Source organism: Nicotiana tomentosiformis, chromosome 2, assembly GCF_000390325.3.
Source record: "Nicotiana tomentosiformis chromosome 2, ASM39032v3, whole genome shotgun sequence".
NCBI classification, from domain to species: Eukaryota; Viridiplantae; Streptophyta; class Magnoliopsida; order Solanales; family Solanaceae; genus Nicotiana; species Nicotiana tomentosiformis.
Genome location: NC_090813.1, coordinates 58121862 through 58145705, shown reverse-complemented (window position 1 = coordinate 58145705; position 23844 = coordinate 58121862). Strand labels below are relative to the sequence as shown.

General features: G+C 35.2%; 2 protein-coding genes across 3 annotated transcripts; one reads left to right on the top strand and one right to left on the bottom strand.

The window, feature by feature from the left end:
- Positions 1 to 839: 839 nt before the first annotated feature.
- On the bottom strand, positions 840 to 10674 carry LOC104085531 (KRR1 small subunit processome component). 2 transcript variants are annotated; one of them, XM_009589587.3, is made up of 14 exons: positions 10536 to 10674; positions 10327 to 10392; positions 9118 to 9327; positions 8530 to 8606; positions 5523 to 5633; positions 4662 to 4730; positions 3325 to 3381; positions 2701 to 2739; positions 2435 to 2539; positions 2237 to 2319; positions 2053 to 2134; positions 1566 to 1709; positions 1400 to 1474; positions 840 to 1283 (listed from the first exon to the last, which is right to left on the bottom strand). In XM_009589587.3, exons 2-14 carry the CDS (start codon positions 10352 to 10354, stop codon positions 1173 to 1175), a joined length of 1191 nt encoding a protein of 396 aa, XP_009587882.1. In that variant the 5' UTR covers positions 10355 to 10392; positions 10536 to 10674; the 3' UTR covers positions 840 to 1172. The 2 variants fall into 2 exon arrangements, with proteins under 2 accessions (XP_009587882.1, XP_070051503.1); XM_070195402.1 differs by lacking the exon at positions 10327 to 10392 and having other exon boundaries at positions 10536 to 10642.
- A 4290-nt stretch (positions 10675 to 14964) lies between these two features.
- Positions 14965 to 22225, top strand: LOC104085529 (WPP domain-associated protein-like). Its single transcript, XM_009589585.4, has 6 exons — positions 14965 to 15109; positions 15443 to 17845; positions 19746 to 19872; positions 20266 to 20367; positions 20820 to 20898; positions 21899 to 22225. The coding sequence occupies exons 2-5, from the start codon at positions 15456 to 15458 to the stop codon at positions 20895 to 20897; spliced, it is 2697 nt and encodes an 898-aa protein (XP_009587880.1). The 5' UTR covers positions 14965 to 15109; positions 15443 to 15455; the 3' UTR covers position 20898; positions 21899 to 22225.
- The last annotated feature ends 1619 nt before the right edge of the window (positions 22226 to 23844 follow it).

Sequence of the window (23844 nt, the reverse complement as noted above, 5' to 3'; positions counted from 1 at the left end):
TTGATTTCTGTTGTCAGTTTACCTAGTGTTTTCCTGGTCCGAAAATTATAGTACTGGTTTCTTTTGAAACTATAGCCTCATTTTATTTAGGATATTACTTATATACATTAATGTTATAAATAATATTTACACTATATGTGCAATTAGCCAGTTACAACAAGCTATTCAGGGGTGACATTAAAAAAAATTAGAAGTATGTTATTATCATTGATTGGTTCCACAAAGCATCATTATTTGACAAATAATCATGATCAACAAACTAATTTAGATGTGGATAATATTGCTGAAGGAGATTAATAATAATCATCCACAGTGTTTCACAGTATACTTTTGAAATGATCATTAAGCAACGTGTTCAAGACAAACTTTCCTTTGACTTCAAATAAAAGTTATAATTATTGCAACTGATTTACTTCCCTGGCTGCTTTTATATCTCCAACCCTTACACAAAATAATACATGCACTTATACTCGATGGAAAAACCAAAAGATCCTGAAGTGGATGGCAGAAATCTTTCTACTCAATGACTACTGATGATTTGTTGAACAAATTTGCTGCAATTTACCAAGGTTTCATTTACATTGAGATTGTAAATTCCCATTGAAGTTTGATTTCTACTGCCTTGAGTCATTAATTATGCTTTTTTGATTTCTATGTTTTTTTTGTTCCTAAACAAGTAAGCTCTTTGTGTTATCTGCGCTTTACTAAACCTAATTGACAGATCAGGAATGAATCGATGTGCTGCTGGCAGTTTCTTTCTTATGTTGCAAGTAAAGAAGCTCTAACATTTCCCTATCCATACACAGACGAGATGATGAAGAATTACTGGAAACAAAGACTAAACCAAAAGAGTAAATGATAAGTACAGAGAGAAGAATAATTGATCCATGTCAGTAAATTATTTGTAACACAAAGCAACGACATTTATCAGAGCCAGTACACAGAGCAAAACTATGGACCTCACCCATCATCACAACAAAGGGGGAAAAAGAGCGTGACCCCATTTCCAAAATCGCCAGATACTAAGACTAGCTGACAGGCATGGATGGGAAGGTCCTCCAGAATTCTAACGTCAACATGGTGGCCGAAGGAAGATACAAGATAGTGACAACACAGCAATTTACACAGCTGCAGGTTTTACAAGCACAAGCAGGCTTTCTAAGTAGTATTCCTTATCTAGAGCTCTTCGATTTCTTTTTAGATGGCCTGCTGGAACCTGCAATAAATTCCTCCGCATCGATCTTGTCAATTGATTTTTGCTTCCTAAACTCCTTTGCCTTTTTCTGCAGCAAGACCAATATGAATGCATCAAATCATTAGCAATCCAAGAATCAAAGTCCAGACACAGAAGGCTGCATATTTTAATACATCTATGAAGAGCATCATATGTTTTGTTTACCTTCAATGACGATGCCATGGCAGTGACGTCATCTTTATCCACATTGGACACGTTTTGGTTATGTGTTTTTGGTTCCTGTAAAAGTGCATACAAACAATGTTCAACAGAAAATGCATATACGGAGTGCAAAATAAAAATGCCCTGATGAGATTATGTGAATACAAACCTCAGGTGGAACAAAAGCTTCTTCCCGTTTTTTCTTGTTTTCGGCAACTCTCTCTGCCTGTTTTTCTTGCTTCTCTTCCCACTGCTTTGCTAACTTCTTTTTGTCACTTAAGAAGTATTCACCACTTTCCAGTTGTTGATCAATCTACAATCAAAAAGATTATATATGTTAGATTAAATTAACAGCCGATATATCTTAATCCCTGTCACTGTAAGAGAAGACGAGACAATTGAAAATTTAAAGATAAAAATAAATAGACCACAAACTCCAGTGAGACAATAGCGAGCAAAGCAGTAGCAGGATACAGCAGAATTACTATTTACAACACCACACCAATAATTGCCTAATGACAATTTACACAGCACTTAAATGTAGTGCAGAGAGTATATGATGCTTAGAATAATACTCTACACATAAAAGAGATATAGAAGAGAACAAAATAAATGGACAAAAAGTGACCTTTTATAGAACCAAAAAGATAACTCACCTTACTAGGTTGCTGAGGTGGTGGGAAGGGTGTATATGGTTTCTTTTCTTTGGTCTTAACTTTCTTTTGTTTAACATTCTTCCTGAATGGACAAAAACGAACAAAATAATATTTAAGCTTTGTAGTTGGAACTGCAGAATAAAAAGTTAATACGACTCCAACACCATATGCAAAGATGCTTTACTTCTTAAACTGCGGAAGAAATCTGTCCCAGTTCTCATTGGCCAGAGCTGGATTTTTTGCAAGCTCTCTCCTCAGCATGAGGATCTACGGTCACAGAGATACGTCAGGGGAAGTGCATTAACAGACCTTTTATCCATAACATATGTAATAAATAGTTGAAGACCCTACAAAATTCAATTTTATAATCAGGCTCGGTTACCTTGATATGATGTAGAGGATGCATTTTGTTCAGTACACAGTCCTCTACAATCCTCCTCACTTGCTTTAGACCTTTAAAGGAACCCATAGCAGCAACCGTGTTTCCCTAGTCAATTTTAGGCAAGATTCAGGTTTGTTCTCAACTATATTTTATATCATACACTTTAAGAGTCAGTAATAAGGCCAAAGCTTTGACCTAAAAGAAGAAAATGAAAAGGACACTAAATTTGAGATTTACATGTAAAGCAAGTTATCAGATGGGTATACCTGGACAAGAATATAGCAGCCGGTCAAAATTTCCAGGGCCTACATCCAAAGTGATACATATCAAGCTATATGGCAGAAGGTAATAATTCAGCATGATGTGTCAGTATATTCACCAACATTCAAGCAATCTATAACTCTACGTTTTATAGCAGATTTGGTCTGGATGAGTGGCTGGCACAGGTAGGGGGTAGGACTAAACCTACGTGATTCTGGTCAAGGGTCATCCATTTACCAGGCAATACCCATGATTAACTACTAATGTAAAGGAGCAGTAAAATTATTACCCACAATCAGATAAACTATCTACTGTTCAGTTTAATTTTTGGCAGTTCAGTATTACATATCCATATTACTGATTCAAGACAAATATTCTGGGAAAATCTTCCAGTTGGAAGTTGGGCCATTCACTATGAATAAATAAATCATTCTAACAGGTAAGCAAATACAGAAACAAATGCTCTCCAGTTCAAGCGTGGTCCAAAGAAATCAGAAAATACTCCTTGACAAAATGATCCTTAGTCAAGAGAATGGTATTTTGGCTCAGTCCTACATAACACTGGCAGTAGAATGTTCTCCTAACCAATTGCAATTGTCAGAGAATGGTGCAAAAGCCAATTCACCAACCTTTAAAGTTGACGAGTTGGGACCCACAAGATATTGTCTGCGTTTAACAAAGCGCTCCTGAAAAAAAAAAGTTTAATAACATGAATTTGGACAACGCCAACCAAATGCACATGACCAGGAATACCAACAAAATTCATTATCTAACAATGAGTATTACATCCCATTATTATCACTATTTTTTCTATCCTGATTCCAATTTATATGCCATTGTTTACTTGTCCAGGACATTCCAAATGTTTGACACTATTCAACTAACAATACGATTTTTACACAACACTCAAGCATTCACATTTTGAACTTTTATATGAGGTCTTTCCTATGGAACTTCCTTTGCAGCCACTACTTTAATATTTTCTCCACTGCCACTAATATAATATATAAGTCAAATTAACATCTTAAACTCTATGCCTAGTAAAATACAGTCATATAAAATGAAATGAAGTAGTATTCTACAAAAACCACCATTTAGTTCAAGCAAGAGTTAGTCCAATCATGCACTGTACTTCTCAAAAGCTTATCTCACCTTTACATCTTGCTAACAACTTATCTCTATTTTTTTTATAATGAATAACAAAAAGCTAAAAGGGATAACTAATGACACCCACATGTTCCAAGATTTATAGTGAACTAATCTTAAGTTTCAACTCTTAGATTAATATGCATGCCAGCCAAAGTTAAATTAAGATATGTAATCTAGGGGAAGAAAGCAGTCTTTAATCAAGAGGAAGCTTAATGTTATTTCATATTTGAGTTACAAATCTCCCAAAAATTATAGGTAAGAAATATAATTAATAACTTAAATATATCTTGTAAGTTCAGAAATAATATCCATTTTACTAGTACCTTTTATGTAACAGTGATAACCAACAAGGCAAAAGGAAACATACTCACTGCATACAGTGCAACAATTCAAGATGCCTTTGTGAAGAAATGGTCGGCCCCACGGTGTGGGATAATACTGGGTATGTTGTTGTTGTTTGTAAAGAAATGGTCGACAGGCAAACCTTGAAATAAATCTCATGCTAAGGAGAGCAGAGGTTCAAAAGTCTCTTCAAGGCATATTTTTGGGAATAGCTGCTGGGTGAACAAATAGGCGTGCGGTCGAGTGACAGGGGGCTTACTAGTCCTCTCATACTTGTCAAAAGAATATGTAATATTGTGAATGAGCATACTTATCAAAAAGTGTGTATATAGAGTGAAAGAGCATTCTGATTCTACGAACGTTCAACAAAGTGTTTGACAACTATATTAATGCATGTTCTCATCAAGATCATCCACCAGATTATAAATGAAACTGAATACATGTACTTAATTTAAGTAGGGATAGCATAGCCCACCTTGTTGCGAACCAGGCTGCCAATCTTGATGATATCACATTGCATCTCATCATTCAGGATTTTGATAGCCTGCAAAAGCACATTTCTTTTGAAATTAACTAAAAGATGAAGAGACTATTGAATGATAAAAACAGATAAAAATAGTGAAGAAATCCTACAACTTAACATTCAAATTCCAGTGGAGACAAGTTATATGGAGCAAGAACGAAACATTTGTCAATAAATGAATGTATTTTCGCTTCTCCTGTTATACTACAGATGGCGGAAAATGAAAAACAAAAATAAATAATAGAAAAGTAGAATAGAAGGACATTGAACAATATGCAATAGGCAGCTGAGTGCAGATTTGCTTCCTGTGAAACAAAAATCCAAACAGAAAGAAGATGAATTGTTCAGATGAGCAAATAAAGTGACACCTAACTCTCAAATATCACATAACAGTGTCTCGGGAAATTCGTGGACCATTAGAGGCTACAAATTTTGGGTATTTACTTATTAACACACTTTTTTTATAACCATTTCCACTGCACGACCATTGCGATTATGCGTAAGATAACCACTGGTCAAAATAAATATAGGATGGCAAATAACTTTGTAATCCATGCATTGAAACAAGGTGATACATGCATAGCAAGTCCAACCTTTCCTGGTTTATTGATAATAATAAAAAAGTCAAGCCTTTCCTGGTATTGAAACAAGGTGAGTACTATTCCATAAACTGAAGCAAGGGCTCACTCCTAAAACAAGGCTATTTACTGATTATTACTATTAAAAAAAAAAGTCTAACCAAGCATGTTAGCATGCGAAATAAGAAGAGAATCAGCGACGACGAGAAACAACAGGGATAAAAGAAATACAAACCTGGGGAGCAGGGACACTTCTTGACAAAAGTTTTACAAGATCCCTAGCTTTTACTATAATATAGGGATCCCTTGTCTTCATAGTAGTAGAAACAGTCATGGAGCCTTCAACCTGACCAGCAACAGAAGATAAAAGAAACAGATAATACAACTTGCAAAAGTGCCGACTTTTTTATGAAGTAAATTGCATTAGTAAGGCATCAAGAAGATGCATAAATACAAAAGGGATCAAAAGGCTAAGCTCTAGAACAATTCCTACAAGGAGCTAACAGCGCAAAAAACCTGTCAAACAACAAAAGGCTAGCTCCAAATCAGTATCTATGCTAATATCAGGGAGCTAACAAAATTCAAAAACTCTTTACAGGGGTGTGAAAATTTCAACTTAACAATGCAGATCTAATATTAGTGCTCATCAGAGAGGAAATGTCAGAAAAAATTTCTGGAAAAGGAATAATAAAGTAATAGACAGTCAAGGTAATAGTGTGTGATGCTCTTTGAAGTTGCTGACAAATCACGAAACTTGGAAAATTACCAGAATACAACCTCTATCAACAACACCAACAAACCCAGTATGTTCCCAACAGGTGGGGTCTGGGGAGGGTAGTCTGTACGCAAACCTTACCCCTACCTAATGCAGGTAGAGAGACTGTTTCCAATAGACCCTCGGCTCAGAAAGGGTGAGAAGAAGAAGAAGAAAACCAAGAAAGGAAGAGAGAAGAAAAAGAGGGAGATAATAGATAAGTAGTACCAAATAATAGCAACAGGGAATACAATACCTGAGGCGAACACAACCACATAACGCAATAAAAATCTAAGAATATGAAGGGACATGCGTGCTACTAAGACTATCGGTGAGCAACTAAAAAACTACTCACTAACCTTCTACCCTAATCCTCGACCTCCACACCCTCCTATCAAGGGTCATGGTCCTCAGTGAGCTGAAGCAGTGCCATGTCCTATCTACTCACCTCTCCCCTCTTCTCAAACTCGCCGTGACCAACCTCTCACACCTCCTAACAGGAGCATCAACGCTTCTTCTCTTAACATGTCCGAACCATCTCAGCCTCGACTCCCGCATCTTGTCCTCCACGGAGGCTACTCCCACTCTGTCCCAGATAACTTCATTTTTAATCTTATCTCTCCTGGTACACCCACACATCCATCTCAACATCCTCATCTCTGCTACTTTTATCTTTTGCACATGGGAGTTCTTGACTGGCCAACACTCAGCCTCATACAGCATAGTCGGTCGAACCACCACTCTATAAAACTTTCTCTTAAGTCTTGGCGGCACATTCTTATCACATAAAACACCGGAAGCGAGCCTCCATTTCATCCATCCCGCTCCAATGCGATGTGCGACATCTTCGTCAATCTCCCTGTTACCTTGGATAATAGACCCGAGATACTTAAAACTAGCTCTCTTGGGGATAACTTGAGCACCAAGCTTTAACTCTACGTCTGCTTCATGGGTCCCGTCACTAAATTTGCACTACAAGTATTCTGTTTTGGTTCTACTCAACTTGAAACCTTTAGACTCCAAGGTCTGTCTCCAAACCTCAAACCTCGCGTTAACTCCGCTTCGCGTCTCGTCAATCAACACTATATCATCGGCAAATACAATGCACTAAGGCACCTCCCCTTAGATGTGTCGCGACAGTACATTCATCGCCAAGGCAAATAAAAACGGGCTAAGAACCGATCCCTGGTGCAACCCCATCACAACAGGGAAATGCTCTGAGTCACCACCCACAGTCCTCACCCGAGTCTTAGCACCATCATATATATCCTTAATCACCCTAATATACGCTACCGGAACGCCGCTAGCCTCCAAACACCTCCACAGGACCTCCCTCAGGACTTTATCGTACGCTTTCTCAAGGTCAATAAACACCATATGCAAGTCCTTCCTCCTCTCCCTGTACTGCTCCACTAATCTCCTTACCAGATGAATCGCTTACCAGAATACAACCTCTATCAACGAAATAAACTTCTTTTCTACATACTTTCTCTATGTAGGATACTTATTTCTCCAAAGCCCCCTAACAATGAAATAAATTTCTCAGATATACATGCTTTCTTTATGTGGGTAACTTTTTCCCCAAAGCCTCACCTTAACATCACTTGATATTAAGTAGATAACAACTAAACAAGATGTTGAAATATGACATAGCAACCTTAACCCAGTAGCACTCAAGATATTTTTTTTTTGGATAATGTAACGTAGAATTTTCATTAAAATAAGTACCAAGAAGGTACTGAGAAGTGTACGAGAGGAAAGGGTTACAAATCTTAACTATGTCCCATGCTGTCCAAAAAGTTCAAAATTGTGACACACTGTCTAACATATGATCCTTACACCATAAGTATAGATTCTTAAACACTGTTTTTTCTATTGTTAAAGGTAAGTATTTAACTTCAGCAATAAGAGAGTGCTGTAAAATAAGTACAATAGATTTCGTAAAAAGCTATGCTTAACAAAAGCAATGTGAGCAACTCAAGACTCCTGTTAAAAACTTGGAGGTTTATCTATAGCCACTTTGAATGAGGAAATCCAAAAGATTTCAACGATAACTTAGATTTCATCGTTTCAACTCTGCACACTCATTATTGTATGCGCAGTTGAACCGCCCTAGGCAAAGCCCCTCATATTAGTTCCCCAGGGAGTTCCAAGAGAATCAATGTTAAGCCAGAGTTTGGGTGCCTGGTGCCCCCGTCAATAAGGTCTAATTCCGGATTAATACTGTTTAATTCAGGATAATGACGTTAAACACTATTTAATATTTTAATTCAGGAATGCAATATCCTAGAGTTAGCACAGAGTAATTTTAATTCTCACCAAAATACATGAGTCAGAGTTAAGCAACCTTGGTTCTCAAGTTCGCAGATACGAGTTAGCACCTTACCGGTTAACAAATAATACATAGTTCTAGAAGTATTCTAATAGTTATAGACAGCAATGAAAATGTGTGTGAGAGGGGGGGGGGGGGGGGGTCAGAATGACTTACCAAGTTAAGTTCACAAGCAATTCCATGCTCTTTCAAGGCACCTTTTACAATAGGCCAACACTCTTGCAAATATTTCTCTGATAAAAAAGCTCAATTGTTACATATCCTACACTAATGTTTCAATTATTATAGGTTCACAAGAAACATGGATAGCTTAACAAAGAAGTAGAAAAGCATACTTATCAAGAAAAAGTTAAAATGCAAACATCATCAAGTAAGATTACAATTTATAAGGAGAGACTCGGTCAGGCATTAACTAATAGATTCATTGAAATCCCTACCTGCTAAGTGCACCTCGTGTTGTCAGTTCTCATTAACAAATCATTGAAGAAAGAAGTAACTAAAGAGTGCACCAATAGACATAGCAACTGCCTGCCCTTTCTTCTATTTGGTATCATCAAAACATCAAGTTAAGTTTAACCATATCATGTGCCTGAATATTGGCGAACAAAAAGTTCATATGCTTCAGGCAGAATTTTACACTCTAATGCATAGAGTACAAACAAGATGTGCAACTGTTGGAGCTTTTCATTAAGAAAAGCAGACGCTAATTTCTTTTGGGCAGAGAATATATTTTTGGGACCAAACCTCTGTACTGAGGGAAGAGAGTGGAAAAGGAACTGACGACAACCATCCCACTCTCATTCCAGGAAGGATCAAACTTCTCAACCTTCCAATGGTCGATGCTTGGATCATCCCATGGCTTTGGCTTGTCATGTTTTCCCTTGTGCTTCGGCTTGGGATTCGGCTCTTCATTAACATTGGGGCTTTCCTCATCTGCCATTTTAGTTACTGGACCTGCCCCACAATTCCACAAATTATTAGTCCAAAGTGACATTACAATCCAGAATGGAATCAAAAGAGAAACAGATGCTAGTAGTCATCAGAAGCACAAAGTGCAAAAAGCAAATAGCGCTCCTAAAGCTTTAAGTGTCAATGACGCCCTTCAAGACAGCCAAAAAAATTATGCAACATATGCTTGCAAACTAGGAAGGGAAACAAGCAAAGGGTAAACAGGAGAAAAAACCAAGGGTAGAAACTAGTGGTGCCCAAGATAACATTTAGTTTCCTCTGGTCTCCATTTCCTTCCTCTTTTTAAGACACTAAAACAAACAAAGGGAATTAAAAAAACCTGTTTTTACCCTTCCTTTCTCTCCATCCCCAGTCTCCAAACAATGCTTTAAAGAATATGAAGGAATGGAATGAAAAGTAAAGGACCGACAGTGCAATTAACCCAATAATATACTATCTTACTCCAAATGTTTCCTCTCCAGTACTTTCCTTTTCCATTCTAACCAATTCAGCCCTTACAATTAAAAAAATGAATTTCTCACCGCCTATAATATATACTCAAAAATTATAAAGTGATAAAATCAGATCATTATAGATCAATCAAACAGCCAAAGAATTACAAAACTCAGATTCGACACATAAATTGGGTTTCCAATAGCAAAAAAGAGACAGAGCTAAGTATTACAACATTTAAGAGCAATCTCAACAATAGAATTATAGCATTCACTATAAAAATTTATTTCATCAAAATGAGGCTTTTGAAGTCCAACTTGTGAGCCTTTTATATACTCAAAAGAAAAAAACATAAATTTTGTCACTGAAAGCAAGCAGCAAAAAAAAAAATCTAGAAATCAGCTGCCTTGTTCTCCGTAAGATATTATTTAAAAACAGTTCTTTCAAAACCAAATACGCCCACACACATGGTTGCTTAAAAATCAAACCATAACCAAACTATTTAAGGAAAATGCGAAGCGGAAAAAAGGAGAAAAGAGACAAAATTCACACCTCGACGGTTCATAGTTATCTTCACCATCGGAAACTATGATTCACAGCAATTAACAATAAGTTCCCCTACAAAAAGTAGAAAAGAGCAAAAAAGAGTTTCAGCATATAAATTGGATTCCAATCAAACAAAAATCCAAAAATTCAACAGCAAAGACCAAAGTATCAGCTAAAACGAGAACAAGAAGAGAATGAGAAAGGAGAAAACATACAAGTGGAGTTGGAGAGGAGGCTGCGTACTGAAACAGAGAAAGAGAGAGATATAGCCGCTGGTTGCTCCTTTTTTTGGTACAAACCCTCTGAGAATTTATAATAGCAGAGGGTGTTTCAACAAGTTTTCGAAAAGTACCCGATGAAATAACACAAATAGTCCTTTTATTTTTTGGAATATGTTTAAAATAATTTCTTAAACATATTTCTGGTAATTTTTGTCCTTTAAATTTGCTAAAAATGGATTCTTTTGATCTCCAACAAACCCTAATGGTTAGATTTAATTTGAACTATCAAGTAAAAATGATTTAAAAAGTAATGCTACTAAAATCCCGTCAAATTCAAAAAAAAATGCAATACAAAAAGTTGCACCATACAATGGAAAGGCTTTGATGCACCATATTTTCCTTAGACACCGCTTCGCGAGAAAACGGATACGTACAAGAAAATGACACTACTTGACACGCATATTGTCTCCTGACGCGTTGATTGTGCACATGATTTTGCTTAAGATTCAATAAAACTAATTGATTAAAACTATTTATTATCTAGAAGTATGATAATTACAACTATTTATTTTCGTTCTTCTGTGGCTTATAAAACATTTTGTGTAGGCCGATGTTACTTACTTTCCAACTTAACTTTTTTTCGGGTTTTGCTTCCATTCAGACTCTGACCACCTATCGATCAATGGCTATATTTCATTAGCTTTTGGTCTTCCTCTCTTTATGTGTTGACTAAGACATCATGTAGATACCGTTGCAGTTTGTGTATATTTCATCTATCAGTATTTCAATTGATTATTTGAAGACAGAGATCCAACCTGCAAAATGTAAGTTAATATCAAACAATGCATAGCCATCGCAGGGCCGGCTCTGACATTGTATGAGGTAAGGCAAGTGACTTAGGCCCCCAATTTTGGGGCCATTTTTTAGGAATAATATATATATATATATATATTATATAGTACTTTTGTATTTTTCATAGTAGAAAAATAGGTTTCAATTTGATTTGATTTGACAATTCTACTTTTTACTCTTCCCAAGTAAATCCCAACGTCACAATTTCATTTCACTCCTCGTATATGATATTCCATATATGAGACATACCTTCTTCCTTCCTCTTATTCATGCTCATCTTTTTTCTACAATTCTACTAGATTTCTTTCTTTCTCCTACAAGCCAACAACTAGATATTTTGTAATCAAAGTCTTCAAACTTCTTGAATCAGTCATTGGATAATATCATTCTAATTTCTAGTATTATTTTTATTTATTATTTATTATTTTATTAATTTTACTCCATACATATTATTTAATTTTTTTTTAGAATATAAATATGTCAACAAAAAAATATGAATCTGGTTATTCAAAAATCCAAAAGAAAAGAAAAGTTGAAAGTTTAATAAAATCTCAAAAGAGCGCCGTTGACAATTTTTTGACAAACAATGAAAAAACTAAATAACAAAATGTAGTAGAATGTTCTGTAGATGAACAAGTCACTAACTTAGTTAAGTTAGATGATGACAAAAACGATTGCAGAATGTCAAGAGTAAATAATAATAATTAAAAAAAAATTAAGGCCTCACTTTTTATTTTCGCCTTAGGCCCCATATTATGTTGAGCCGCCCCTGAGCCATCGTCACAAGATTGGCATGCAAAAAAAAAAATGAAAATATGATACAAAAGGAATAAAAACAAAAAATGAATTTGGATCGATTTATATAATACTAATAGCCTATTTGGCCAAGTTTCTAAAATCTGCATATTTTGAGATGAGTTTTTTGCAAAAACTTTTTAAAAAAGTACTTTTGTTGAAAATTAGTTTGTGTTTGGCTAATCAATTTGAAAAGCATTTTTGAGCAGCAATTAGTGTTTGACCAAGCTTTTAAAAGTGTTTCTAAGTGTATTTTTTTCAAAAGTACTTTTCAAAAAGTTGTTTAGGGGGAGAAGTTACTTTCTTCCGCCTCTCATAAACCACGAGGGTGTTTGGCTAAGTTTATAAGCTGGTCAAACTAGCTTATAAGCTAAAATAAGCCATAAGTAATAAGTTGGTCACCCCCTCCCTCCAACTTATGGCTTTTCAGCTTATAAGCACTTTTAGTTTGACCAACACTTTTACTAGTTTATCCGTAATAATATTTTCTAATTCACAAAATACGTTTCCCAAAATAAATTTGTTGACTTTCTCTTCATTCCATATTCATTATTAATTCTTTTCTTTATAAAGAAATTTTTAATTTATAATCCTTTGAAAAAAATTCAAGGGTATTTTAGTCATTTTAACAAAAGAATAGATTATCATAACTTTTTAATCAAACACATCAACTGTTTATTATCAGTTTCAACACTTCTATCTAAACACGTAAATGCTTATTTTAAAAATCAGTTTCAACACTTCTATCTAAACACGTAAATGCTTATTTTAAAAATCAGTTTCATCACTTAAAAAAAATTTTCAGCACTACAAGCTTATCAGCTATTTACAATTAGCTAATCCAAACGGGCTTTATTTCTACTTCTTCTTAAATTTACTTTTTTCCTTCAAAAATATTGATCAAGCACTTTAACTTTGAAAAAAAATCACTTTTGACCAAGTAAAAAGCTTGGTCAAACGTGCTATAACACTGCCATTAGTCTTTCTCTATATGACTAAAGGTATGCTTTAACAATAAAACAAATTAGTTGTTGTTGTCTTCTTTCTATTTTCTACTATACTAGTTATTACATTTATCTATAATGTTTTAAAGAGTATGTGTGTTTTAACGGAGGAGAAACGAGTAACTTAAGCGGAATAATATTGTGATGAGTCATGGTGGTTTATGTCTTTGAATTTGTTGGGAGAGAAGAGAGAAAATGCCGGTTACTCAATATTAATTTTATTTTTTAATTTAAATTAATATTTTTTCTTAATTCAACTTTATTAATTTTCTCCTGTAACCAATGAAATTATACTTTTAATGTCTTTACAAGGAATTAAAAGATTAATATGAAAATAGTTGAAAAAGGTATGAATAGAAAAAGACACATACATTGGGTCGTTTGGTTGCGGGTTAGAGTTATGCAAGTATTAGTTATACATGTATTAGTTATGCAGAAATAAGTAATGCATGGATTAGTTATGCATGTATTAGTTATACATGAATTAGTTACGTAGGGATTATTTTTTTGAATATTTGGTTTGTTGTATTAGAAATTGATACACATTATATAAAATTTAAAGTTAAATACTTATTTACTGATTTTGTCTCTAATAGATTGAGAAGAGGAAGAGCCTAGCAGTCAGGCATGGGTACTGTCCAAAGGGTTTGATACAAATCAATTAATCGAAGGAGGCCTTTATGTGTAAAGTAATAGGGGTAAATTTATTATTTTAATATTTTATACATGTATTACTAATACATATATTAGTTATCCCATCTTTTACCCCGCATAAAATAATACAAAGATTGGCTCATAACTTATACGTGTATTATTTATGTAGAATTGTAAAATGACAACCAAACATGGTATTACTTATGCTTAATTTTGTACAAAATAACTAAAGGCTACCAAACATTGTATAAGTTATGTTGCCCCCAATACATGGGTTCAAATTGCAAATAACTCAAATTTATAAATTTAATATATTATATTTTAAAAGGAATTTAAAAAATGAGTTTAACCTCTTTTGCCAAAATAGTTAAGAAAATTTAGCAAAAATTTAAAAATGAGTTTGATTCCGACTACCAATTTCTAACATGCAACATACCAGTGTTATTTTACAAGTGGAGGGTCGGGGAAAGATAAGTTGTACACAGTGAGACTCTTCCGATAGAAACTCGGCTAAAAAAAACGTTTTCAAAGTAAATTTATAAATATAAGAATAAAGAAGAAAGATGAAAATGTTAAAGAAAATAAAAGTATTGATAGAAAATATAGTAAAGATAATCAAAATATCCATTTCAACTTTTCAGGAAAGAAAAATCAAAGGTAAAAAAAATGAAAGAAAAATCAAATTCAATAAAATGATATTATTATTTTTTAATTTTATCCAAATACAAACAAATTATAAATGCGGTCAACCACTTCTTAGGACTCTCTGCAGCTTTCCCCATTTCTTCGGCCACTCCCCTTTAAAAATAAATTATTACCAGAATTACATATTATAATTAATTATCATCATCTATACAGTTTAGTGCAATATTTATTCTTAATTAATATAATATAATAGTGTATATTGTTTTCCTAATTGACGTACTATGACCATCTTTCCACGAAATCCAACTATTTTTCTTATTGGAATCAAACTCCATAATCAACGTTCCAATAAAAATCAGTCAAAACTAAAAAGCGACGGCAGTTTGTGTAAATCATCTAATTTAAGCCTCATTTCTTATATGTAATCACTCCCGCTCATTCCCCCCAACCTTCTCCTTCTAATCTTCCTCTCTCAAAACCCTAAAGCTAATACTCCACTGACTCTGAGAAAAATTCAAGAGCTCTCATACATCTTAGCATTTACCAAAGACCCATTTGAACTTGTTATTGCTCTTTTGGTATCTTTATTGCTTGAAGGATAATATCAGTTCTTTCCTTGTAAGTTCACACATTTAAGCTTTTTTCTTATATAAATATCTGCTTTAATTAATTGTTGTAATAATTGAACACCCTTTTCCCTATTATGCTTGCTCTTTAATTTTTGGCAACTTTTTTGCTTACTTCGAAAGTTGTTTTATTTGTTGAGTTTTGTGTTAATTTAGCTTTGAGTGTGTTCACTTCCTCCATCATTTTGGGTTTCAGTGCATTTTCCGCGTAGGGTACGTCTGTTTGATGGTTAATTTGTTAAAAACATTTTTGGGTTAAAGTGGTTTTTTTCTTGATAATGAAATGATTAAGTGGGTTTTCTAATATTGGGAAAAATATTTGCAGATATGCTTGTGTTATGGGAAGTCCAGAGGTATTAGAGAATGGGGCTGTGAGTAATGGGAATGGTATAAAATCACGCGATGAGGATGACCTCGAGGGAATGACAAACGGTGGGTTTGAGAACATGGTTAATGGTGGAAAGGAAAATGAGAATTTGGGTGATGAGATATTGGAGGATTTTGATACTTATTGGGAAGATATCAATGACAGCTTAATGGTATCGAGGATGGTGAGTGACTCGGTGATTAAGGGAATGGTGACTGCTGTGGAGCAAGATGCGGCTGAGAGGCTAGCTGCTAAGGAAATGGAATTAACCAACTTGAAGGAGTATTTGCAATTTCATGATGGGGGTCTTAGCAAAATTGAATCTCTTGGGTCATTCACGTTGCAGGATGAGCTAGAAAGCATGAAATTTCGGAAACACTTGAGTCTATCAGATGTTTTTATGGAGCATGACAAGATGGGAGACTTTCTTGATGGGCTAAGAAGTTCGGCAAAGGCTGAATTCAAGAAGTTGAATAAGAGTATTTATGAGGTTAGAGGATCCAATTGTATCAGGAACATCAGCCCTCGCTCTGAGATGGTGGGACTAGAAGGTATTCTTCAGGAGAAGGATTCTGGAATCTGGGATCAGGTGGACAAAACAATAGATAACCTGAAAATGATGGTGGAAACCATCTTTAAGCGAATGGATGATATGCTACAATTGTCCAAGACATCACTTGGTCAGTGGCAGGAGGAGCATCTCACTGAAGTGGAGCTTGAGGCCATGGTAATGCGCAGTGTAATTCGGACTGTGCAGGAAGACTTTGAGTACAAATTGTGGGACCAGTATGCTCAATTATGTGGTGACCGAAATGAGAAGTTGAATGACATCTCTAGTTTACGGACGGATTTGGAAGCTGTTTTAAAGTCATTGTCAAGTTCAGAAACAGGGCATATGATTTCCCATGGATTGCATGATGCTGATTTCTTTGCACGCAAGACATCAAGTGAGCATGTGACTTCTTCAAAAGCTGTTTGGGATGGAAATGAGAAGATGGGCGATTCTAAGACTGATATACCTGAGAACTTTGATGCTGCCACATTGAAGCACATGTCAAGAGACGAAATAGTGAACCATTTCAATAATATACTGACAAAGATGAAGAGACACCATGAGTCCATTCTGCAAAAGAAAACCGATGAATATTTTGTTCTAAGAGCAGATTATCTAAAGCTTAGAGGAGGCTCTGCTGTGCCACACAAAAAGGATAAGGGTGAATTTGATGTTTTAAGGAAGAAGATTCCAGAAATTATATTCAAATTGGATGATATTCTTGTGGAGAATGAAAAACATCCTGCATTTACCCAGGAGACTCTAAGTTTCGGTAACTTGAAGGATAGGCTTGATAGCCTTCTTTCTGAAAATCACCAGTTCAGAGACTTGCTTAGAGATAAGAAAAATGAAGTTAAGTCCCTTTTGTCCCAGGTTTCCGATGCTACGGAGAAGAGGCTGCAACATTCTTTGGCGGAAGCAGACATGCTAAAACAGATAGGAGATCTCAATGTAGCCATGGAACAGTCACTCATAGAAGCTTCTGTAAGGGAAGAAGTGTATACCTGTTTTCTAAGGGATCTTAGCAGGGGGACAGGAAATGAAGTTGAGGAATTAAACTTGGGATTTGATATGATTAATGATAGTAGTGATACTGATGCTGGACGTACTAGAAAGGTTGAAATTGAAGATTTAGATTTGGAGTGCCTGATTATGCAAGAAACTTGTGGAGTGATTTTCGGTGAAGGCATCAAGGAGGCTAAAGACATTCTCAAAGAACTGTATTGTGAGTATTTGAATGAAAAAGAAATTCGAATATCTCTTGAGACCAAAGTTAGTCAGATGGAAAACGAATTGAAATTCGAGGTTGAAGAGAAGGACAGGCTAAAGCAAAATGTTTCTGAGCTGGAAACGTCTGTGAACGAAAAGGAAAGGTTAGCAACAGATGCTTCAGCTGCTCTTGCAAAAGAGAGGAAGCAATTTGAGCAGGTGTGTCAAGAGTTAAATACTGTGAAAGAATTTGCAAGTCAGCAACAAACATTAGCTTCTGGGTGCAACAAAGAAGTAAATGTAGTAAAAGGCCAGTTGGCAGAAGCATTGGAGCAAATTGTAGTATTGAAAGAGGAGGCAGTACAATTAAATAAAAGTCTTGAGGAGAAGGCCGAGGAGTTAAAAGAAGCTAATCACAGGGAAGATATGGCCCTTGCTATCTCTGAAGAGAGGCAGACTGTTTTGTCCTCACTTGAAGCAAAAGAAATAGAGCTAAGAAAGCAGGTGGAAACAATTATTGGTAATATAAATGAATCATCAAAGATGCTTGCTGATTTTGAATGCAGAGTGACAGGAAGTTTGATAACAAATAATGCCAGGTCAGTGCTTCCCTAACCATTTCGATAAGTAATTGGAATATCATAGTGCCAATATGTACAGAAAGGCTTTTTGTCCCTTCAAATACGCAGAGAATCCAAAAGGTTGACAAAAGAACACCCAAAAGTTACTGCAGATTACACCAAGAACATAACATTTGTAAGACACTACTTTCTAAAACAAACACTGATATGGACTTGTTTTCAGAACACCTGTGTTCTGTTCTTGTCATAAGGACCTAAAAATAAATAAAGGGATGCTATTCTGGTGACCGTTATACTTTTTTGTTTGTAGCAATTTACCAATTCATCTGATTTTGTGGCATTGTGCCCTTTCATCTTTTCAAATTGCAGCAATCTCCCCCTTTTGTTAGCTTTTTCTCTCAAAACAAGAGCCTAGACCTCATGTACCTCACAAGTCAATGATACTAGTGTAAAATTGATAAGATCTATGTCTTGAGTAGCACCAATTCTTTTTCTATTTTCTTCTCCTCTTCTCTACATTGCTAGTGCCCCTCCCTCCCGCCCCCACACAAGCTTTTATGGCCCCATGCCTTCTCCTCCTTTCTCTTTTCCAACAAAAAATGGCGTCCATTCCACCCTAAGGAGGCAAGGACCAAGCTCAACACAAGCGATTGAAGCTGGGGAAATTTGGGAGGAAAGTTGCTGGCATGGCAACTGGGATGAAAGACACTAATGAGAAGGAAAAGCTGGATTGACGGAATGTGGAAGCTTTCCTTAGCAAAAGCAGTTTGGGGCTGCCATTTAATTTTGGAGTAAATGAAGCAAATCAAAAGCTTATTTACTTTAGATTTTAATTTTTCTCAACCTATCAAAATATTCCACAATGTAAACTAGATACAACTTAGCCAAAGGCTTTTAGCAAATTAATAAATACTAGGTTAGAAATTCCTATCAGGGAGCTGGCAGCAAAGGAACAGTGTGTTTAGGAGATGAAGTTGAGAAGGAAGAAGGTGAAGAAAAGCGCAAAACAGGAGAAAAGAAAGGAAGGAATAAAAATTAAATCTTCTCTCTACTTATTCCTTCTCAAAAAAAATAATCTTCTCTCTATTATCAAAAAGAAGGAAGGAGTAAAAAACTGACTACATTTTTGCCCTCAGATTTAATGGTTGTCTAACAAAATGACTGATGTGCATTTCATGTGGGAAAAGGGGTATAGTGCCACAAAAACTAGTTAAGGGGGTAAATTTCCACAGATTTAATAGCTTGAGAGGCTGTGTAAAACTTTTCATCTTTTCCCTTAAATCTTTCTTGTTTTTGATAGTTATTAACCTGCATATTTCCTTATTTTGAAAAAAGGTTTAGTTTTTGGTGTCACCATATCCATAGTATTGGATATTTTATGCTTTGTTGACCTATTAACTGATATATCCTTCTACCTTTTCATTTCTCGTCCCATATTTGCGTATCCAGAAGTTTAATGGTCTAGGCTTCCTTTGCTTTTAATTAGCTCTCTTCCGATAATTAACTTGGTTTTGTTCCATCTGCCAACTAAAAGATAAAAAGAAGAAAATGGACATTTTGCTTTATCAATTTTTTCGTTCTACAAACCTCTTTAGTTGCTATTTGCTTTTGTGTGTGTATCTTTTTCAATCGATATATCAATTGTGGTGTATTCTTTGGGTGATCAATTCTAGCTCCACTTTTGTTTCAGAAGTATTGGTAGTGTTTTGCATTTGCCGTCATGTTTCTAGGTAAGATTGGCATAAACATTCAGTTCTAGTAGGGGAAAAAGTGGGAAAAAGATCACGTAAACAATTTCGGTTAACTGGTAAACATATACATTCAAAACCTTATTCTGCTTAGAAGACACGACTCTTGCGAAGTTTACATTGGATTATCTGCAGTCAGACCTAACGCAATTTGTTGGTAATACTTTCAGGTTTGAGCACTCGTCTTCTCAATTGGATTCTCTTGTTAAAAAGGCAAATTTGCTGAGAAGAACAATTCTACTATACCAACAAAGGCTTGACAGAAGATGTTCAGACCTTCAATTGGCCGAGGCTGAGGCAATTACATAAAATGCATCTTTTGTTATATTTCTGTAGTTTTTGCTGATAAATAGCAAATTAGCAATTAACTATGCAATAATTTTAATTGAAACATAAGCTTTTAAATCCAGAGGTGGATCTAGAATTTGAACTTGATGGGTTCGATCTTTAAAGTTCTTAGCACTGAACTCACTGTAGTTCTTAAATTATGGGGTCAGAATCTGATATTAGTTGAAATATGTGATTTTTCACATATAAATCTATGTTCCATGTCAAAAATACTGTTCAACCCGTAGCTCAAATGCCACATCAGTATTGTTTTAACCTACTACAAAAGTGCATCATGCTTTAACTTTTTGATGTTTTACTATGGTTTACCTAGTTTTTCTAAGAGGTTTCTTGTACATTCAGGTTGATCTTTTGGGTGATGAGGTGGATACACTTTTAAGCCTACTTGAGAAGATTTATATAGCACTTGATCATTACTCGCCAGTTTTGCAGCATTATCCTGGGGTAAGATGAATCGTGTCTTAAAAGATATGTGTTATCATTCCTGTGAGACTAGTATTAGTCCGGTTTATTGATTCAGCAATATGTGTCTAATAGTCATCTCTAAGTTCCAATATGCTTCAAGTATGTCAGATAGGCTGCACACTTGAAAATCTGTCCTTTGCATCTGAACATAAAGTAGTCACTCCTTCCAATCGAAGGATAAGTTGTTAGCTGGGTATCTAGTTGTTAGCATGTGCAAACTTTTACAAACCAGTGGCTAAAGGTCCAGTGACGAGGGGTAAATGACTATACTCCTACTGTTCTTGCTCTGCCACTGAAGATAATCGGGTATTTGGGGGGGGGGGGGGGGGGAGCTACTTCCAGTATAAACTTGCTTCACCTCTGAATCATGCAATTGCATTTATATGGGGCTAATATTATACCTTATTCACATGTCGCTTACTTAAATGCAGATTATAGAGATTCTGAAGGTGATCAAAAGGGAATTAACTGGCGAGTCTACCAAGCTAGTAAAATCATCTCCTGCTTAAGGTAATTTTTCTTCTGCTATAGTATAGTTTTCAGTGGGTGATATGCATAACTTTTGGTTTTATTGTTGTTAGCTAGAGCACCCTCTAAGACAAACTTTATGGGAATGTCTAATTATCGATATGTATTTGCTAAACACTAAATTGCTACTATTTGTTACTCTCTCTTTTCCACTTTATGTAGCACTCTTTCCTTTTTTGGTTGTTCTGAAAAGAATGACACAAATTCTAGCTGTATGGTATGTGCCAAAAGTCGTCTTTTCGTTTGTTAAACTCCATTCCCAGTCAAACATCGCTATATAAAAATGAATAGAGGGAGTATTAAAAACATTTACTGAAAATTAAAACTTTTAATTAAGCTATTCATTTTGTTATATTTGACTGTAACATTTATCATGTATCGTCTTACTCCTGCTCAAGAAAAGGAAAAGAACCTGAGTAAAATAATGGGTTTTTAGTAACCGTGTTCCATTATTCCTCAGGGATTCTCCAACAAAAAAAAGAAAAAAAAAGAAACTGAAAAAGAAAGGAAAACGGCTGAGTTACGAAAAAAATTTGAAGGTTGAGAAAACTAGGGCTTATGAAGAAAGGAGTGATCTTGAAAGGTTGCTTTAGAAAATTTTAAAAAGAAAACAAGAAAAGAAAAATCAAAGTGAGTTGGTGAAATCCTAGTATGAAGATGTTAGAAGCAACTGGTGGCAGAAAGAGAAAAAACGTGCAGATTCAGCAGTGGCGAAAGCCATAGAGCAAAAGAATATTGCAAAAGCTAACTGCAAAATGGCTATTGATAAAACATGTTGTTCTGATGATTTGTCATAGCAGTTGGATCAAGATAGAAAATAAATTGAAAATTCGGAGGAAGTGAACTCTTCATTTGGTAAATTGGTACACATCCCAAAAACAGCAAGCTTGTTGCAAGACATTGCAATATATCTTAGGATATCTTTTAACTGTTTCTTTCATAAATCAATCTTTCTTTGATTCATGTTTCTTTTGTTGAACAGATAAAGACATTGCATTACTCCATCCTGAAGGTAGAAAAACAGATTTTAGTTAGTGTCACAGAAATGTATTACCTTTTGTAGCAGACAGCTTGAAATAGGGAAAGGTTTATGAAGTTTCAACTGACCGGGCTTGTAGAGGGGATCCCTAGTTAGTTTTGTATATTCTTTATCATCAGTCAGGAAAACCAAACATATATAGCTGCAGCTGTGAATTTTCTTAGGTATATTAGGTACATTTTGTCAGCTTTCTTGTATATAAAGATAGAGAAGCAAAATGTACAGACTACTTTGGTTAGTTTAATTTAACAGAAATCCATGTGTTTATCATCTTTCGTCTCATTGAATATTTCAATTCTGAAACTGGCGACTATTTGTTGTCGACAAATCAGTTGAATTCTTCCTTGTTGCCCATTGATAGTGATTTAAAATAATTGCTCGAGCTTTTGTAGAATTTCATTTTGTTATTGACTCATTGTCAATTTTTTTTTTCATTTTGAGACGTTTCAAAAACTTTGATACGATTTTACTTTTAATATTATTTTGTACAATTTTCACAATTTTCAAAATGTTCAGAATCAGTCTAACTGTTTAAATTTTATGCTTTGATATGATGATTTTGTTTAATCAAACAATTTTTTCAATCACCAGTTCAATATGATTTTTTTGGTTTTCACCCGGTGTCCAGTACCTGCATTGGAGTCCGACTATATCCGGATTCGCGCCGGGTAAGGCCCCATTCGGGAGGTAGCGCTCCCTACCAAGGATTTATCCATACCTAGGGCTCGAACTCGAGACCTCTGGTTAAGGGAGGGACATCCTCATCCACTGCACCACATCCTTCGGTGGTCAGTTCAATATGATTAACTTTTAGGTATGTTTCAAAGTTTATTCTTAGTAAAAGGCTTTTCAGATGTCTGATTCTTTCTTATTCATCGTCCGAAATTCTTAGTAAAAGGCTATTCCCTTGTGGTCCGGTCCTTCCCCGGATCCCGTGCATAACGAAAGCTTAATGTACCATGCTGTCCTTTATACATAAATTTTTATACCATCATGTAAATACAGATCTCCACCTATCATTCATAAAAATGTGAGACTGAAAAGATAACAGATTTCAAACATAGAATAAATAAACTTCAAAAATTCTTAGCCAGAAGTCATGATCTTCGGAAAAAAAAATAGAAAACAAGTTTAGCACATCCCAGCTTGTGACAAAACCCTGAAGTCTCCATTGAGGCCACTTACTTTGAAGAAGTAGCTTGCTTCGCATTTAAGATCTTTTTTACTTTTTCTTGTAACCGATAATATTACATTACTTTTAGAAGATACCAATTTTTTTTCTTGCGTTCTCCTTGAATACTAGAGTTTGAGTTGATATTAGGCTTAATAATTTCCATTGCCCATTCAAGGATGTTTGGGGTGGCCCCTCCCTTGTCTTGTGTTGCAACTACTTGTTGTGTAATCTCAATTAAAAGTTGCATTGTAATAATGCCTGTTTGCTGGCAATGTTTTTGAGATTTGTGGTTTAAATGTGCCAAGTCAGGGGTAATGAGATACTCTCTCTTAAATTTAATAGGTTTCGGTTTTAATGCATAAGTTGGACAATATGCATGAAATGCCCTAAGGACGTAGCTAATTGCCCCTTAATCTTATCCTTAGAAGAACATGTAGGATAACTATGAAGGAAATCAAAAGAAGGTTGCCAATTCAACAGTGCCAAAAAATAAAAATAAAAAAAGCAAAAGGAAACACAAATTTATTCCTCAACTTAATAGAAGCCAAATTTGGTACGGAAAGAAAATCATATCTAATTCTATAATTGATTCATGTCTCTTATTTCCATTTATAGCTCCAGCATGAAACAGTTGGGAGGCTAAACTCCCAACTGATCTGTACTCTTGAGCAACATAGACATATCATAATATCATATGTGTATATATATATATCAA

Bases quoted from the DNA above. Each gene is read 5' to 3' on its own strand.
- LOC104085531 (XM_009589587.3), bottom strand. From the start codon at position 10,354: ATGGTGAAGATAACTATGAACCGTCGAG. The intron at 5,634-8,529 runs GTAAGTCATTCT...GTTGCTGGTCAG, and splicing joins TTGCTTGTGAACTTAACTTG to GTTGAAGGCTCCATGACTGT. The intron at 1,284-1,399 runs GTAAACAAAACA...GTCTTGCTGCAG, and splicing joins CCATGGCATCGTCATTGAAG to AAAAAGGCAAAGGAGTTTAG.
- LOC104085529 (XM_009589585.4), top strand. From the start codon at position 15,456: ATGGGAAGTCCAGAGGTATTAGAGAATGGGGCTGTGAGTAATGGGAAT. The intron at 19,873-20,265 runs GCAATTACATAA...TTGTACATTCAG, and splicing joins TTCAATTGGCCGAGGCTGAG to GTTGATCTTTTGGGTGATGA. The intron at 20,368-20,819 runs GTAAGATGAATC...ACTTAAATGCAG, and splicing joins TTTTGCAGCATTATCCTGGG to ATTATAGAGATTCTGAAGGT.